The sequence below is a fragment of the Monopterus albus genome, unplaced genomic scaffold, assembly GCF_001952655.1.
Source record: "Monopterus albus unplaced genomic scaffold, M_albus_1.0 scaffold328.1, whole genome shotgun sequence".
Taxonomy (NCBI): Eukaryota; Metazoa; Chordata; class Actinopteri; order Synbranchiformes; family Synbranchidae; genus Monopterus; species Monopterus albus.
Genome location: NW_018128208.1, coordinates 513126 through 532434, shown reverse-complemented (window position 1 = coordinate 532434; position 19309 = coordinate 513126). Strand labels below are relative to the sequence as shown.

General features: G+C 40.2%; 2 protein-coding genes across 2 annotated transcripts in view; both read left to right on the top strand.

Annotated features, from left to right (window-relative positions):
- Nucleotides 1-5282, top strand: part of LOC109974353 (protein jagged-2-like) — a 35046-nt gene extending 29764 nt beyond the window's left edge. Inside the window, exons 4-7 of the mRNA XM_020624521.1 lie at nt 920-1168; nt 2962-3022; nt 3793-3923; nt 5173-5282. Coding sequence (XP_020480177.1) covers nt 920-1168; nt 2962-3022; nt 3793-3923; nt 5173-5282 — 551 coding nt within the window. The remainder of the gene's footprint in view (nt 1-919; nt 1169-2961; nt 3023-3792; nt 3924-5172) is intronic.
- Nucleotides 5283-5554: 272 nt separating this feature from the next.
- Nucleotides 5555-15852, top strand: LOC109974352 (protein jagged-1-like). Its single transcript, XM_020624520.1, has 9 exons — nt 5555-5656; nt 6912-7025; nt 9598-9711; nt 13781-13894; nt 14353-14399; nt 14678-14854; nt 15054-15204; nt 15281-15670; nt 15824-15852. The coding sequence occupies exons 2-9, from the start codon at nt 6941-6943 to the stop codon at nt 15850-15852; spliced, it is 1107 nt and encodes a 368-aa protein (XP_020480176.1). The 5' UTR covers nt 5555-5656; nt 6912-6940.
- The last annotated feature ends 3457 nt before the right edge of the window (nt 15853-19309 follow it).

Genomic DNA, 19309 nt, shown 5'->3' with positions numbered 1-19309 from the left:
ATACAAAATGCCATGCCAATGCTGTTGTGTGGATGGGAAAGAATCTCTCTTTAACATGATTTTATAAGCTCCACTCTTTAGAAGCATATCGGAAACTGTTTGCTGGCACAAAAAAATGCTTACTTAAGTGGCACGTGCATACAAAGTGGCAGAGAAGTTTAAAGCTGGCCTGTTTCATATTTCTGTATTAATAATTGATTAAATGGGTACTTGTATTGTGAAAGGGGAGACAAACCCACAAAGAATTATCACCCAGCTCTGCAGCAATCCTCCACTCCATGGTGGATGTTAGCATCTTTCAGGTAATCGTTGTGATTATATGGTTCATAACTGTCCAGTTCTGGTTTAGACAGACCACTCTCATCAGTGGCGTTTCCAGTCACAAACAGCTTATTTCACTTAAAAAGCTCTAAAGACCCAGAGTCCACTACCAAATTTAGCGAGTAACTGGTGAACGCAGTGGAGCCTTTAGCAACTGAAGAGCCATATATTTGCCTTAGGAAGCACAGTTCAGAGTAAATATTGGACTAAAATCTGCCAGGTGGCCATAAACTAATAAATAAAATGCTAACATTGCTTCATAAGGGCTAGATATGTTAATGGGCAGCAGTTTGCTAGCACATTCGCTATATCACATTTATAAAGTCATAATATGTCAGTGTTGAGTTTACTGTTTGTTCTGCTGCCCCCAAGTGGTAGAAGAAAGGTCAGTTAGTCAAAGTTTAAACATTAATTGACACATTGACAATTTCAACATGGCCTACCTTAATGCTGAGATAACTTTGCCTTTTCCACCCTTAATACTACTTTGTTTGCTTCAGTTGCCACCGGTAAGGACAGAATATCAAATACAAGTGGATCATGCATTCTAATTGAAATCCTAAAAGTCTGAAAAAGTATGTATTTCTTCTGTACTCAGGTCAGTTGATCGAGCGTGTCCTCCTCTCCTCCATGCTGAACCCTGGTGAACAGTGGCAGACATACCATCACCACGGACGGACTCTCAGCCTGGAGTATCGGCTTCGTTTCCGCTGTGACTCCAATTACTATGGACCTTTCTGCAACAAGCTGTGCCGAGCCCGTGATGATTTCTTTGGTCACTTCACCTGTGACCTCACCGGCTCCAAGGTCTGCATAGACGGCTGGATGGGTCTAGAGTGCAATGAAGGTGAGAGAGGAAACTTAACTCTGTGCTATGTTAGAGCACATCACACCATAGACTATGTCCTGTATACACTTAGAGAAATGTACAAATCATGTGAGTTCTGGTTTTTAATTGGACTAAACACAAGTTTATCAGCAACTTTGATGAATTGATTTATTTCATTTTTCAAGTAACACTTCTGGTTTTGGCTTCTTAAAAGTGAATCTGTTGGTTTTCTTTTCTTATGCTACTAAATGAATAGCTTTAGAATTTGTTTTGCTCTGTTTTCGAACATTTTATAGACCAAAAGATTAACAAATTAATGGGCAGATTAATAAATAATAAAAAATAATCATTACCAAACCAGGATCACTATTCATACCACTACAATACTTGATCTTGCTGTTTTATCTCCTGTTTCTACATAATTAAAGGTATAGTTGTAGGAATGCTAAAAAAATACAATACATTTAGTTTTCTTGCTAATAATTGGATGAAAAGATCATTATTGGTCTCATGAGTGTACAGTAGATATGAACCACGAGCTGGTTAGCTTAGCATAAGGCCTGAAAACTAGGGAAACAGTTAGCCTATGTAGCCAAAGGTCACTTCTTTGCTGGGCTCAGTGATGCTGGTTTCCAAGTCAGTGCACCCGATCAAAAGTAGTTCCCCTCATAACTCCCATAAAACCACAACTATTTGGTGTTACGTTGTAATTGCTGTGTAGTTGGAGAGATTATCATCTGTGACCTTAACATTACAAAAGTCTACAGATGAGAAAATTTTGAAATTGCTTTCCATTTATTTTCCTAAAAGCCTGAGAAGGCTGTTTCCTCTTTAGGGATCCTTTCCAAGGTTTTTCCATGAGACTGTCCTTGTTTTCCTGTCTAATGCTTCCCTCCCAAGCCCTTTGAAACTACCATGAATCAGGGCTGTTCAACTTGACCTGTAACTTCATAGTCATCTGTGAATCAGTAATATCATTTTAAATTGCTTACACACACTGATGTGCACAACTTAACCCTAAAGCCATGTTGTAGCTCTCAACCAACCACTTGACAAAGTGATGTCCTTACAGTCTAAAAATGTCCACATGCATTCAGGACTCATTACATTGACCCAGTCCAGTAAATATACATCAGTTAGCTTCTGTGAGCACAGTGTGTTGAGGGAAGGTGCGGACCATTCTCTGGCTGTCTGTGACTCATCAGCTGAATGACCTCACTTTGTGACCTGCCATCGTGTTGTGATGGTACTGTAAATGAATGGAGGAAACCAGAGTGGAAGCCATGGGAACCCCGAAGGACACACAACTAGTTTAAGGACATCCTGCAGCCCTGCCCATTCCGCCCCATCTCAGTTCATCTGACTTCCTCCTCAGCAGGTCACTGATTGGACTGCGGAGAAGCAGGAAGTTTGGACAAATTAGGCAGGGTTCCCCTGTTTCCCCCCTGCAGGTTCACAGAGTTTTCAGTCTTAGACTCTCCGGCTGGCAGAGAAATACCATCACATCACAAAGCTATAAGATATGATTTACTTGTCCCTTAGGGAAATTTGTTTTGGACTCCACATTGAAGTATGATATGCTTGAGAGTGCTTCAGTTAATAGAAAAGCACTACACAAGTCCATTTACCATGATACCTGGAGATGTTTTGTGTTGACTGTTCTGAACTGTTGTTTTACTGGCAGTGATCCAGATTTATTCAGTGTAGATTGCAGGTGTTTATGCCCAGTAACTCAACGCAGCGTCGTTTCTGTTTCATAGTAACTGCTGTCCAGTCACTAAAAACTCCCTTTTTGTGTGTTGTGTTCACAGCAGTGTGCAGGAAGGGGTGTCATCAGGACCATGGCTCCTGTACTGAACCTGGAGAATGCAAGTGAGAAACGTTTGTAATTTCCACTTACAGTAGCAGAGGCCTGGGCCAAATGATATGCATTCGACATCACTGTCACAATGTACAAAGTCACATTATGGATACAATGTGAAGCAGATTCAACCTGTTAGTCACTATAAGATGCATTATGGATACAATGTGAAGCAGATTCGACCTGTTAGTCACTATAAGATGATACCACAATATAGCAGCACACTGCAGTGTAGTGCTATATTTTAGACTAAAGGTAATGATTAGAAGCCTGCTCCATAATGTCATGCACCTTTTCTAAACACTCTGTTCCTCCAGTCCTTTACAGATTGTACTCATTCTTTCTGAGGCAGCCAAAATGAAATATCCTGCTTTGTGTGTGTGTGTGTGTGGTTTTATCTGAGCCTGGATTAAATAAACCAGCTAAACCAAGAACACTTCTGATTATAGGAACTGTACTTGGCAAGATGCAGACATCAACAACAACACAAGTACAGATGAACACAAATGAACCATTTACAACAATTAATCACTGCAATCACATACTGTTAACACTAACTGCAGATGCACATGTTTACTGGGGAAAGGCCAACATGCAGAGATCAATCTTGGGATTTTTATAATCAGTACTGGGTCATTAAAATAAAAATGAGAACATGCTTCTTTTTTCTCATATAATAAAATAAGATGTTTTTGTTTTACAGCACAGAACTGGTTCAAAATCATTACTATTAATCGTCTGAAAGTGACACGGACAAATATCTTTCCACCTCCTCCTCTAGGTGTCATTACGGCTGGAAGGGTCCTCTGTGTGATCAGTGTGTGACGTTCCCTGGCTGTGTGTATGGCAGCTGCACTGAACCCTGGCAGTGTGTGTGTGACGTCAACTGGGGAGGACTGTTGTGTGACAAAGGTCAGATATATGACATGTTGAGTTACTACGGTAGAAATCAAAGAAGGTCATCATATGTTAACAAAAGCATTTCATTCATGTTTGTCAATCTGTCTCCTATGTTCTGTTGCTTCTTTTTTAATTTAACATCTCAGATACAGTATGTTACCTTATCCATCTACATAGCCTATCATGCTCACGTGACCCTGTGCCACAGCATCCCATGGTGAACTTCATCATTTGCACGGTTTTCTTACCAAAATTAGCATCAGATAAAACTACATTTTTTGTTACCAGTGCAGTTCTATCTACAATACACAAAGCATTGACACTGTGCCACTGTTTTCTCCTGTTAAGAACACTGTGGTTTCAATAATTCAACAAGATGAAAAACAGGATTTTTTTTTTTTTTTTACCAAAACAAGTGAACCAAGCCTGCTCTCTATCAGATTTACCCAGACTACCACCTGCTGCCCATATTTTCTATGTTACTGTCTGAGGACCCCAAGATATCTGAAATTCAACCTGTACTTGGCTTAGAAAAACACCAGCTGATTCTGAGTGCACGAGGGCCTCGGACAGGTCATTAGAACAGACGCGTGAATCAATCTCAAGCCAGATACTAAATGTACACTGTTCACTGGGAACACCATGAGGAATGCTTAGAGTCAGATTATCACTTCTTGTCTTGCATAACTGCATATATTGTATCCTAAGGAGTTTGTTTTACTATTAAAGCATAAGACACAAGGTTCTCCATAGCTGAATTCAATCAGTAGAGAACTGTGCCATTTGCATAAAGATGATAATCACTTTTATTGGCCAAGCATGTTACACACAAGGAATTTGTCTCCAGCACAGAAGGCGGCCATCAATTCACATGCTGATGGTGACAGTGTCCCTGCAAAGTGCTGCTCTGGCCATAGCAACTTGGGGTTCAGTGTTTTGTCCAAGGACACTTCGACACGTGGACTGGGGAGAAGAGGAATCAAACCGCTCACCCTCCGGTTGATGGACAACCGCATGTCCTGCGCCATAGATGAAAGATCATTGCAGTGTTGTGCCTAAAACAAACTGAATATTGTACACACACTGTTTCTCTCTCACACACAACTACAGACAGACAACTACTGTGTGTACAGTATACTGGTTTGTAAGGCATGGTTCCTCACACACCTTCCCAGGCATGGTGTACTGACCTACTGAATGAGATAGGGCATGGCTGCCTCAGGGCTTCACCCCCCACTCTAACTTTTCCCATCACACTAAGGTCCTCCAACTTTATCCACCCACCACCCACCTCCCACCTCTATCCCCGTGTGGGAGCTGGGATCCAGGAGCCAAACGATGACCGTGCATTGTGCTGAGGAAAGGCGATAGCCTTGAGTAAATTGAACGTGAATGGGGCTTGGCCAAGTACTCTTAGTTAGGAGGGGGCCCTGTTTCTGTGCATTCAGAAATCTCTGCAAAGAGCTGTGGTGAGACAAAGCAACTGTGAGCATATACATGTGTGTGTGTCTGCTGTATTCTACATGAGTTAAAATTGAACTGATGTGAACTTGGTGAACCTTTATTCCTTTTTCCATATGTATTGTATTTCTTTGCTATGTTTTGGCTGTGAACTAAACTACAGTATACAGTTAAAGGTGGCACCCATCAGCCCTGTAAGAATGGCGGGGCTTGCACCAACACTGAGCCAAATGAGTACAAATGTGAGTGCCGGGAAGGTTTCAGAGGACGCAACTGTGATATTGGTGAGTGTGGCCTCCTGAAGCACAGAAAACCTTTAAAAAGTTTATTTAAATACTGTATGTGGATACAGCAGATACCAAATCTGAAATGAAAGAAATGCACAAAAAAGATGTGTAATAACAGTATGTGGCACAGGGAGCATAAGTTAAATTCAGATTTAACATATGAATTATTTCAAAATAACAGATACCTAAATATATGCAGCATGTAAAAATAACTGTAGACGCCATTTAAAAATACAACACACTGGCAACAATGTGTACTGAATACTGTACTTGAACATTCGTTCTGCACCTGACTCCATACCACACACACACTCTATTTGTCCTAACAAAAACTTGATAGAAGTGTTTTTGTAATAATCTATTAGTATTTTATTGTGTAAATATTTTACATTTCACATTTTTGAATATTTTTGCCTCTTAAAATAAACAGTCACAGTGAGAGAGGAGCCAAGCAGCTTCACCTCTCTGGTGGTCTAAGGAATACCACCTTAAATTTTACAGTACACTTTGCCACTATAATATTAAATGTTTTTGTATTTCAGTACAAAAGTACTTAAAGCTACAACATGTAAATTTTACCAACTATTTTTGTTGAAATCTGCTCCAAAACATGTCTTAACATGGAGAGGTGCTGTTGAAGGCTCCTGTGACCCAGACTCATTGAACAGCACTGGCAGCAGTGCAGAGACATTAGCTTCTAGATTGTTTGGAGCAGGACTGACCTCTCTAACCAATTATAATTTCATTAAGACAAATATCTGAAGAGCTGGGCAGAGCGTAGTAGAGCATAGTGGAGCAGGGAGAGGGACTGCTGGGTGGAGCAGAGTGGGGTGATTTGGAGGTTCATGATAGTGCTACCTTAAGTTACATACTGTAGCTTTAAAGCTATTAAGATTAACAAGGGCTAATTATGATTTACATTCATCTTGCAAAGTAATAAAGCCCCTGTACAACCATAGCCACCCACACGGGTGATTTCACATTCACCTACTTAGCCTAGTCCTCTTCTCAAGAATTGTATGGGCATCTTCAAACTGACTGACGTCTCCTTCACTGCACCTGTGGTCAGTTGCATCTCTTGTTAGTGCAAAATGTTTGGTGACATCACATATTATAGATGCCTGACACTATTTCTAATTAGTGAGGGTAATTAAAAACCAGGACCTCCCTTGTTCATTGTTCTCTGTACTTAGTTTTCCTTCTCTGTTACGTCTGTCCTTCCACCTCCTCCATCTCTTTCTCCTCCCGTCAGTGGAACATGCCTGTTTGTCGTCCCCGTGTATGAACGGAGCCACCTGTGTAGAAAACCCAACAGGCTTCAGCTGCATCTGTGCCGACAGATGGACCGGAAACACCTGCGCAGATGGTGATTGTCAGTGCCACACACACAGTGTTTTTGCTCGCTCACACATACACATGCACTCAACTGTGATCTGAGAGGCTGAGCTGTGTGAGATTATCTATGATTGCTGATACTGGATCAAAGCCAGTGAGGGTCTAATCAATTCCAAGAGAGAATGCTAAATAAGCCAGAAAACACACAGTATCAACAGCAGTTATGATCTGTCTCACCCTCTGTCTGGTGTGCGTGCGTGTGGGCAGGGATTTACACTTATGTTTGCATGACCAAGAAAAAGAAGAGACTGAGGCAGACACCTTTGATCAACCTTGTTGATTTAAAGTAAACTGAGGTAACAGATACATACTACTGTTCCTCAGCTCTGAATCACACAGACTAGAGAATGCTACACAGAGACTTTAATCCTTTGTGAGAATTTGTGGAGCAACATCTGGTTCCCTCGAGATCTGTGTGCATAGGAGTAAAGTTGCTTTGGCCAAGACGTCTGCCAGATAAATGTTGTATAATGTAATGTTATCAGATTTAGTTTGAAATGAAAATGACATGTAGTTGCTGTTGTTGGCTTTTGTCTTCGTCAGATGTGGGGACATTAGTTTGCTCTACGGTAGCCTCATGTTTCTCCTAAAAAAATGTGCAATGCTAGACTGCCTAGCTTTGGCCGTGAAAAGGAATCTGCAATAACCCATGAAACACCAGTAACAACGGCTGCTCATAAAAGATGGCAAGTCACATTATAGCAACAGGTACAAGGGAGTCTGTGAGTTTATTCTGTATATTATACCACAGCGAACTCACCATCAAAGGTTCCTCATAGTTCACCTTGATTTTGTGCCCTTCAGTTGCTGTTTACATGCCCTTTCGTCACTGTCATCCTTCTGCAGTAACCTGATCTCCTAAGGGTTATAGTATGTAAGAGGGAAACAGGAGTTTTGTAACGCAGCTAGTTTTGCCATGTAATCCACATGCAATATTTTATAAGAGTACTTGTGCATGATGAAGACTTAAAACAGAGAAAATGGAGACAGCAGTGTGGAGGGATGAAAGAGAAAATCATACCCGTTCAAAATCATTTAATTCAGCTCGAACTAGAACATAAAGAATGGTCCAGACTGAGGCAACCAAGGCGACAGAAGCTGTTACACTCCTGTTATTACACGCTGAGTAAAATCTTAATGATGAGTCAAATTATCTTTAAGTGTAAGAATGTTAAAGTGCTCCTTTGATTTGACTCTAAAAGAGTCTAATAGGTCAAATCTAAGTGCGTCACCATCCACAGCTAAATGGTTGCTTATTTTTAAATCTCAGACACATTTCACCCATCCATATGAATATTGGTCTCCTATACACACAGTGTTACTCTGGCTTACAGCGTCACAGCTTGTAAAATCTTACACCTCCATAACATGTGTGGGGTGTGAAGCAACAACCGAGCTGTCATAGCTGTTTGTCTTGGGCTCGATCATGCGGTCTGTCTGACTGGGAGACCTCCAGTATGTGTACAGTGGGTTTGATGGTCATGTTGTGTGCAGCGGGAGGTGAGGCTGGATCACACAGGTTATGGTCTGTCAGAACATAACGTGTGTGTAAACAAGCAGCCTCCCACATCCTCTGATTACACCTCGATCAGGTCGGTCGCTGCATGTAAACACTTCAGTAAGAAGGAATTTTCATCAGAGGGAGAGAAGAAGAAGAGGACAAGACAAACAGAGCAAGGAAGAAATAGTTTATTTTTGCTTTGGTTATTTACTCTGGTTATTTGCTGATCTAACGCCGGCCTATCTTAGTATGTGTTGTGACGTGCTCTCCTGGGAACACACAGTGAAAGGATGGTCAGGCTTGTAGGGAATGACAACAAAAACCATACATAACTCTGTTTTCAGATGAGCTTTATACTATACACATCATATGTACTAACTGATTTTAATTAAAGGCTTCTTTGTTTGTTATGAATCCTCAGTCTAGTCTAGTTTTGGGAGAAGCACCACTGGGGTTTTTATTGCTTAGGGTTGCATTTAGGGTCAAGAGGATGGAAAATGTTTGTTCTGTGGGGTTAGGTAAATGAAGAAAGGTTGTGAGACAGACAGAGTTCTTGAGTGAAAGATGTACACCATGGGAAAAGTTATGATGCCACATTATGTCAAAAATATGTTTAACAGAAAGTTATGCATTAATTGGTGGTTTCTGTGCCTCACATTGTCACATTGTCTCCCTTCCTCTATCTGTTATTGTTATTAATTCCTTTTCAGAGGCATGGCAGCTCCATTTTTCTATTTAGCCTTCATCCCTTCCTTTATTTGAATTCACCGGTTCCTCCCTCATCTCTGGAAAAGGTTTGAGGTGTCAGCCATGTATGTAGAGCAAATGATTGTGTTTTATCACTGTTTGCACAGAAACCAGGGGATGAAAACATTGGCTGCCAAATCATCCGCATACCAGCGCTGCAGTTCAGATCACACATGTGCACATGGTGGCATCACACACATTAACATGTCTGTTTAATATTCACACACACATTCCCATTCCACAGATCAGAGATTTATATGTATATATATATATTTCTTTTTTGTTCTCGTCCCAGTGGTGAAGCAGTGTGATCGGAGCCCTTGTGGCCGTGGAGCCACATGTCAGGAGGCTCCCGGAGGTTACCGGTGCCTCTGCCCGCCTGGATGGACCGGCAGGACGTGCCAGCTGGGTCAGTGATTTAGGATTAAACAGCTGTGACTAAAGTGGAAAACTACATGTAATATACTGTATATGGTACATGTGGAGGGTTGCTGCCTCTGAATAATATGTTGTGCATAATCCTCTATGCATTATAAAATATGCTTCATAAGTCATACTGTATAACACATTTCAACAGTGTAGTGTGATGAATAAATTAAACTAAATGAATAAGTAATGAGTAACAGTAGGGGGAGGCAAAATGTCATTTTAGTAATATGATCTTATCACATTATTATTTTACATGACTGATAAATAGCCAGGTGTGTTCAGTAACTGTTGGATGGAGTTTCTTGTCCATGTTGACTTCAAAGTTAAGACTGAAGGTTTGTTCTTGATCTTTGAAATTGTAATTAAGAAAAGTCTCACTATGAGTCAGGCAATGAAACTTGTTCTCAAACTACTTTTATTACTCACATCTATAAGGTTTTGTGTAGCCTAATGAAAAAGACAGAGAGACAGAGAGAGACCAAGACAGTTGTGATTAGTTTAATAAAGTGTTTTAATGGAAAATTGGTTTTTCAAGACTCTTAACTGACACTAGGGCCATTAACACTATCAAATGTAAAAATAAAACAAGGTTGCATGCTCAGGGATTCCACACAGTTCAGTTAACAGACAAGGTCAGTAATTTTTTTTATTAACAGTATTTTTGACACTGCCCATACACAGATTAAAACCAACAGTGAATTGCCTCTGCTCATAGTTAATGTCTGCCAGTCTCCAACCCGGATCAGCTCATTCAGCTGTGTCACAGTCCTCCATGGTTGTTCAAAAACAATTAAAAACCCATCATTGAAACACACCGCTGCACTGAGTGAGATGTTCCCTCTTTACAAAACACCAGACCTCAGTATTTGTTAAGAATATCCAGAGATCTTGTTCGTGCGCAGCTGACTCGTTTACTACAGAGGCTGTAAAGAACTGTGGCAGTTCAGAGCCTTTGGGGCAACGCTTTTAAAACACATGCGGGCCTTGTGTTTCATAATGAAAAAACATGTCACCCAGTGCAGCAGTGTGTTTAACTGATGTGTTTTTAATGGTTTTTGAACACCACTGGTGGTCTCAGACGTATAAGCTAATTAAGGTTGGAGACTGACAGACATTAACTGTGAGTAGAGGCAATTTATTGTTGGTTTTAGTCTCTGTGTAGGGACTGTTGAAAATACTGGTTAAAAAGTCATTTCTCCAGACAAGCTGGCTTCATCGGGGACTGGGTCTCAATCGGGGGTTAAAATGCATGGACACCTTGAGCGTATGACCATGGTTTACAAGGACTGTGGCAGAGATTTCATCTTTAACACAGGCTGCTGATTGTGAGTCAGTTTGTATGAGAACTACAGTATGCACTATACTATACCACCAATCAATAACTAGCTGATTAAGTAATGACAACAGTAACTTATAAATAAAATATAACACTTTGACCTAGGTCTGACAGAGCAAAGATGCTAATATTGATGAAAACAAAATGGTGATTTCATCTGAGACCCCTGGTGTAATGCTTCAAAGGTTCAGCATGCTAGGGTTTTTGTTCCAGTGATAATGTTTCATCATTAAAGTATGTCATTACATTTTCTATACAGCGTTCTTTTAATGAGAAAGTCTGATATTTATCATCCTCAAAGGAATTTATATATAGGATTTTAACACTGATCCACTAACGAGCAAAATCAGACAATAAACAGCTGGTTTCAAAAGACCTGTTTTTGTGAGCAGTATGTGATTATGTGTTCCATTTGAAGTGAAATATGCATTTAAAACATAGTTAAAAAGGAAGAAAGCCAGCGGCATGTTAATTCTCCTATCAACGCATCCTGACTGCAAATCAGCACTGTCATGTCTCTTTGGGCTGAATCCACTCAGGTTGAAAAATACGCTCCCAGAGGGTTGTTGTGTTAGAACAACTGAGGGAATATATTACAAAATCAGGTCATACGCACACACACACACAGACAGACAGACTGTACATATATATTCATACCAAGGCTTGAGACTTATGGAGTAAAACTCTGACATACTGCAGTATGACACACACTCCTATGCCTCTGTGTTACGGTGATATTGTCACTTTGACACTTGATAATCCCCTATTGTTTCACATCACAGGCTATTAGCTCACAGTACAGTGCACACACACACACACACACATCCACAGTGTTCAAACAGAAGTGATGAAATTTGAGCTGAAAGGCAGAGCATCAGTAGTGCATCAAATGGTGAAAGCCAATTATACTTTCTATCAGTTTCACTCTTTTATTAGTCGACTTCTGTCCCTATATTTTCTTGAAAACCCAGACTTTTTCCAGAGATAAAGCCTACACACACTGCTGGTGCTAAAGCCTAATTGTCCTTTCACTGACAGTAACAGGTTTTGATTAGCTAAAACTGACTGACTATGTCCTCTTTATTCATTCAGCGTTTTGGTAATCCTCATCCTGTGCTATCAGAGCCAGGCCTTCAGGGGATTCTGGCATTAACATTCCCAGTAAAACAGTGTGGGAATAGAAACTCATAAATTTAATAGAGGCAATGGTGCAGCATGGTATTCTGCACATAAACAAAGAAGATGCAAGGAGATGCTGCAAGGCATGACTTTGCATGTACTGTGCATGTGAGAACATAGTCTTTACTGGGCTCTGTGAGAATTTGTAAGTGTTGGTTTGCACCCTGTTGGCATCCACCCAGCAAATCTCCACTTCACGTTCAAGCATCCACTTCAAAATCTAATTTAACTTTGGTTTAACTGGATGGGCTGGGCTCAGTGAGAAGCATACAGGATTAGATTCATTAGATTTAGACAATACATTTCATGCCAACCGGGGTCAGCTGAGAGACTTTCTGTCAGTTTTACAAGTCGTGTCAGCTGGCTGAACTGAATGGCACTCTGTATAAGATCTGCAATTAAACTTCCCTTACCTCACCAACTGAAATAGAAATGTAATTTCAACTTGTTTTAGTGGAAGGTTTCAGTTTCCCATGATGAAATAAATGCTGTGTGACCCATCTGTTGCTATATACCAATCCTGGTCAGGATTATGTGTTTAGTGTTTCCACATAGAAAAAGTTACAAATATACTCATACTATATGGCAGAGGTAGGCCTAAGTCACATATGTGCAAGTCACAAGAAAGCCTCAAATCTTCACCTTCAAGTCTCAAGCAAGTCCCATGTTACTGTGGTGACACTCAAGCAAGTCAAGTGGAGTCCCTACTCTTAGTCAAGCAAGTCACAAAACAAGTCATAGAAAATCCAGATGATTTGATATTGTTATGGGAATATCACGTATTTAAGTGAAATGCTCACAAACCTACTCTGATTGTCAAATGTGCATTTGTACACCACAAAATAACCCTTAGCTAATAAATTAAAAAGGCATGCTTTTCAAGGTTATCAGGAACTCATCTCAGTAAAATGCATAATCGATTTGAAGCCAAATCTAACATCTTAAACTTAACGTTAGCTTTCAAGCTAATGTTTGATCAGCTAGTAAGTTAGCTGTACTTACCTTTCTTTGCGAGTTGTGTTGTGACACATGAAGCTAGATGCTGTGGTCATGTCATGATTTTTGCATTGCACACTTTGCATACCACTGTTCTCTTCTTACTGCTGTGATTGACGACATAATCCTTGAATCCAAATTTGATTATTTTTGGACTAGGCCCCTCCATAATAGCTGCATCCGGTGACCTGTGCTGAAATGTGCTGGTCTGCTGCATTCTGGTACAGGTTGCCAGGTTTGCACACATTGCACTAGAACTCACCCAATTGTGCTTTGAAAACAAAACATAACTTCTCAATATCTAGAAAAATGCAAATATTAAATTTTTAAAAAGTGAAGTAATTTCAGGTCATTTCGAGTCTTCAAATTTGCAGCTTACAGCTACTGTAACTAAACAAATAGTGAATGGTTCATTAGAAAGATCCAAAAACAGTTTTGGATCCATTGCTCTTCTTGGTAATGATAGAAATAAAAGTTGTTTATTTTACTTTTGTCCATCTTTTTAGAAACACTGCTCTCTTTTGTTTTGTCCTTTTAGACACCAATGAGTGTGAACTGAGTATATGTGTCCACGCCCGCTTTTGTCGCAACCTGATCGGTGGATACCTTTGTGACTGCCTCCCTGGATGGACGGGGCCTAACTGTGACATCAGTGAGTATGAGAGAAAAGGGTAGCAGAAGGAAGAAGTCATAGTCCTGTGACAGTTAGTGAAAGATGAAGAGCCGCAGCGGTTTGTAATAAAACTACAATTCACCTGCAACCTCGATCCCCTGTGGGCCAGAGATCAGTTTACTGCCTCTCCAGTTCCATTATCACAGGCTATTACACTAAACATGTAACATTAACCAGTGACATTGTGTGAAGATTTCTTTAAACTATTAGCTCCTGTTACGTTGTGCTGACATAGTGCTGTAAAAAAGTGCAGTCTGGCATCACATTTGCACAGTGATGCAACGACATCGATTCAATTCTGGCTCATGACCATGGACTGTATATAAATGATAATGCATGCCAGTCTGTTCTTTTGTCACCATGCATATAGTTCTGTGCATATCTTGCCTCTCTGTGTGACAGGTTAATAGAGTGTGTCTGGTCTCTCTGATTTCTAGGGAACAGCAGCTGTTGGGGTTTGTGTTTGAACGGCGGACGTTGTGAGGTGAGTGTCTACTAATGAGCCACAGCACTGTCCTGCTTTCCATTGTTCCCTTCACTCTTTTCTTTACACTGTTCTGACAGTCATCATTCCATATCATTAAAAAAACAAGAATCACTGTAATTGTGTTAATGCCTTAGACATTTCAGACCTAATTCAGGGAATACAAACTATTTTGAAAATTATTTTGTCACAAGAGGTGAGCTGTATTTCTCTCAAAGTAGGAGTCTCTCTGTTCTGCATACATTTAAATAACATGCACTAAATATTGTCCCACACAGGAGCACATGTCAGGGTCCAAATGCATATGTCCACCTGGTTTCTCAGGGAAACATTGCCAAAACAGCTCAAGTCCCTGTGAGAGCGCCCCCTGCCTGCACGGAGGACAGTGTGTGGAGAAGGATGGGACGACGGCTGCCTGTATATGTTCCACAGGATATTCAGGAATTTTCTGTGAGGTCAGACATCTTCATACATGTTACCTTAGTTTAGTTTGTTCACTAAAGTCCCCCCTTATGAACATCTCAGTGAGTTTTCAGGTTCCGCTTTGCACATGAGCAGAAACCAAATTTAGTGTAATGGATTAGTAGAACTGTTGCCGAAGAGTCCCAGTCGTTTCTTACCCTTCTTCACGTTTTGTTCTTTGTATTTTTTCAGGTTGTGTTGGATCTGTGCAATCCTAATCCCTGCCAGCAGGGGTTACCCTGTCACAGCACAGAGGGCAGGTACATGTGTGCCTGTCCAGAGGGTTACTATAGTAACGAGTGCATGAGTCTCAGAAATCCCTGCATTGGTCCGGACTGTTCAGGTAAGAAAAATATGTGTGTCTAAAAAAGTAGACAAAACCTTTATGAGGTCTAATCTTTCTGCCTCCACGTCTGAAGGTGCCATGTCTGACACGACACATGGGGGTGTCAGCTTCTTTATGATCCTGGTGGGAGCCTTGGCTTTGGTGACAGTGTGTGGCTGTGTGGCCTGCGCCTTCATCCTTTCCCACCTCCATCGGAAGCGGAAAAAGCAACAGGCCATCCCACAGGAAGAAGGCATCAACAACCAGAGGGAGTTTGTCAACCTCATCAGGAACGTGGACCGTCCCATGCCACTCATGTCCACCACCACTGCTCCTCTCACACACCCTCCACCTCCTGCCCCCATCTCACATTGCTATGAGGAGATCGAACTGACACTGCCACCTTTTCCAGCCCCCTCACACCCCTCTCCGGCACTAAAGCCAGCCCATGCCCCCAAACTGGACATTTCAAACCGAATTGGAGGTCTGACCCTTGAGCCTTTTGACCCTCTGAGGAGCATTTTTAATTTTATTTTGTATCTTTTGCAGCCTTTTGCTCACAGGATCTTTTCTCCAGTTACTGCCACTATATCACAGTTGCAGTTAGGACAATTGGTTCTGACCTTTATGCACTCAGATGGCTATCAGCACATGGCTGAGAAGTGAAGGCTGCTAATTAATGGAATTAAAAAGTTTTACTGTTGTCATCTTTGAGCCTATTTTGTCAACTATGAGGAGCATCAGGTGCCTGATGTTTGAATGAAGAACTCAGACTCTCGAATTAATCTGGATACCTAGCGACTTGCCTTGGAGTGTCTGAGATATTTTCAAGAGGAAACAGAGGGTCATCCTCTGTAGACACATCTCAGCATGTTTCCCAGTCCATGATGCCATCTGACTGTTCCTTCTGTTCCAGACTGAACAAAGAGGGCAATGAATGGATGTTCATATAACAGTGTGTTTCTGCGTCTGGTTGTGAGTGAAAGAGAGAATGTATATTATGAGTGTATGTGGGGTAAAAAGAAGGACAGATACATTTTAAGTTAATTTACTTCACAAATGCACAAAAGAGAGTGCACACTGCTGAGCTAAAGGCTTTGAAGCCTTCTGAAAACAGTTTTTAAAACTCTACACTGTTGCCTGTAATGTCTCTGTAATACAACAGTTTGTCAAAGATGTATGTTTTTTTCATACCTTTGTGTAAAATAGTTGTTTTTGTACATATTGTACATATTGATGCCCTTTTTGTATTATGGTTTGGTCTGAAAGTATCTCTGTAGTACTTTGCCGTTTGTCTCATTTCATTTTACATTTGGAGCAACATTTAATAAAAGTGCATTTACCTGTTATATTTCTTATTACTCATGATCATTATCAGGCTGTTAGGGCCACAGGCCTTACAGCTGCTTCCAGAGGAAGGTCTCAGTGCTGCCACATATAACTATGAGAGAAACAGTAAGGTGCTTCTCACCCCTTTAATATCTGCATGCCAGTGCATGTTTGGGGTGCTGTGATGAGCTGTTTTGTTTTTATCGTTGCCAGAGGCCAAAGCAAGCTAATTTCATGAGGGAGCAACAAGGAAAACATAGTCTTGAATTTCTCACTTGATGCTTATTTATTACTCTGTAATTCAAGTGAATAGGAAGCTCAACCTTTCAAAGTGTGCAGGATGAGCAACCACAGCACACATTTACAAATGTATGTTTTGCACCAACCTGTGCTGCTCAGATACAAAACTTTCTTTTAAATTCTCACAAAACTTCCACAGTTCCCATATAGATGCCAAATATTTCATATACATGTGTAAATGTTGCATCTTGAAAGAAATTTTATTAATCATAATATTAGTCTTGCAACACTGCGTAAAGCGGTTCTTACCCTTTGTATTTGGGTGGGTGGGTGAATTTCTTGGATGCTATGACAAGTTTTCTTATTCATACCGGTGTCAGAGGCTCCATGGAGGATATTTAACAATGCAGCACATGGTGCAGCCACTACGACTAGGTCAGTGGGTCGCTGCATACACCGAGTCTGTCTTTCTTTCTGACACACATTAACACAGTCGCAGGAAAAAAGTGGAATACCACCTGACTGGCCCCAGCCTTTCTAGAAAACAACAGTTAGGTTGTGTGAAACATCTTATTGTAAAATTGATAAAGTTTAAAGATACAGTATGTAACTTTTTGCCAAATATTTTTGCTGTAGAAATCTGCTCCAAAACGTGTTTTAATGTGGAGAGGCGCTGTCAAGGCCTCCTGTGACCCAGACTCATTGAATAGCACTGGCAGCAGTGCAGACCCATTAGCTTCTAAAAGGTTTGGATCGGGACTGACCTCTAACTAATCAGAGGTTTTAAATTATTTCTGCTTGATCAGACTGCTAGACTGCTAAAATACATGAAAGCATACAGACCAAACAGATGAGATAAACGATTTATATGACACTGTACCGTATCCAAGCTCAGACTCTATACATTCATGCATGTCAGACTGATAGTGAAATTGTAAATTCAGTGTGAAATGACAGTGTGTGAAAGGAAGGGATTTGTGAGGCAGAGCAGTGTGAAGTGACTACAAGGTCGCAGCAGCGGCAAATAATGGGCAAATGGATGTGACAAACGAGACCTCTGGCCTGTGCAAACAGCAGCAGGCGGAAAATGAACAAGGGTTTCCTGACACCACCCTGGCTAGACAGAAGTGTAGGAAACTGAGTTTACACACACATACACACATGCATACAGTACATGTTAGGATCCTCTCTACACCTGCAGTGAGCCCCCAAATATCAGACCTGTTTTTATTACTGGTGGAAGAAACATTCAAATACGGTAAGTTGCAGTATGTAAAACTTGGCAATACCAACACTTCATTACAAGTAAAAGTCACACACTCAAATTTGTAGTATAAAAGAATGATCAGCAAAATGCTCTTAAAATATTGGCAAGGTAAGGCAAGTTTATTTCTATCGCACATTTTCATATGCAAAGGAAATTCAAAGTGCTTAACACAATGCATACAGATGGGTCACATAATAAAATGCATACATAGATAAAACATTAGAACGCAAATAAGATAACAAATATTATTTAAAAGCAACAATTACATGACAGTACAAGTAGCTGTGGCAGACTGTGGATTCTCACTGGTCTTGTACCCCTTTACTTCAGTCTTCCCAACACTAATCTCTGAGTAGTTTACACCATAGGTGGGTGAACTTTCTTCCAGAAGATTTGAAAGATCAGAGTCTGTACAGTCAGATAAACAACATAATGAAGTCAGTTGGTCATTGGGTAAATGATGACAAATAAAAGAAGAAGTAGATAAAGTGCAATATTGGGTGGAATTAAGAAACATTAATTAAAAGCGGCAGCAAAAAGAACAATCAACTTAGTTTTCAAAGCAAAAGAACTCACTATGCAGAAAAAGTTTTATAAGTTAATATTCGTGATCCACTTATGTAGTAGTTTTAATGTGTAAGTGGTACTTTAATGTTGTACAGTAGCTAATTTTAACTACTTCATATAGTATTGCATATAAGATGCAAGAGAACATTATAGTATATTATACAAATGTACACTCACTTTATTAGGTACACCTGTACAATTGTATACACCTCAGTGCAACACTTCCACCTTAACATCTTTGTTTATGAAGCTCAAAATGTTTCAGTTTTTAGTGAAATTATCATAAATGTATACATTCAATTATATGTTTATTTTAGGTCAAAGTTAAAGGTGGTGTTGTACTGAACACATTATATTTAGTGGTGTTCCTAATATTCCTCTCATCTATGTACAGTAGCCAGAGAAGACAAAAATATAGAGCTAAGTGTACATTGTATGTTTTACATGTGAAATTCAAATTCAGAGATTCAAATAAATGTAGTTAGTGAAATACACCCTCTAAAATGTTGCGGAGTAAAACTACAAAATAACAGGAAAGGTTAAGAATTACAACCAGAAATGCGTACAAATGTATAATACTTGAGTAAATGTACTTATTTTCCATCCCTAGTTTTTAAATTTTTGTCAGCTGAAACAGAAGCTTGAAAAGAAACTTTCTGGACTCTCCTGATGGAGCGTAAAATGACTGACTTTACTTGTCAGAATTTCAACATTTATGCA

Coding starts and splice junctions, on each gene's coding strand:
- LOC109974352 (XM_020624520.1), top strand. CDS start 6,941: ATGAACGGAGCCACCTGTGTAGAAAACCCAACAGGCTTCAGCTGCATC. Junction 13,895..14,352: donor GGGGCCTAACTGTGACATCA/GTGAGTATGAGA, acceptor TCTGATTTCTAG/GGAACAGCAGCTGTTGGGGT. Junction 15,671..15,823: donor CATTTCAAACCGAATTGGAG/GTCTGACCCTTG, acceptor TTATGCACTCAG/ATGGCTATCAGCACATGGCT.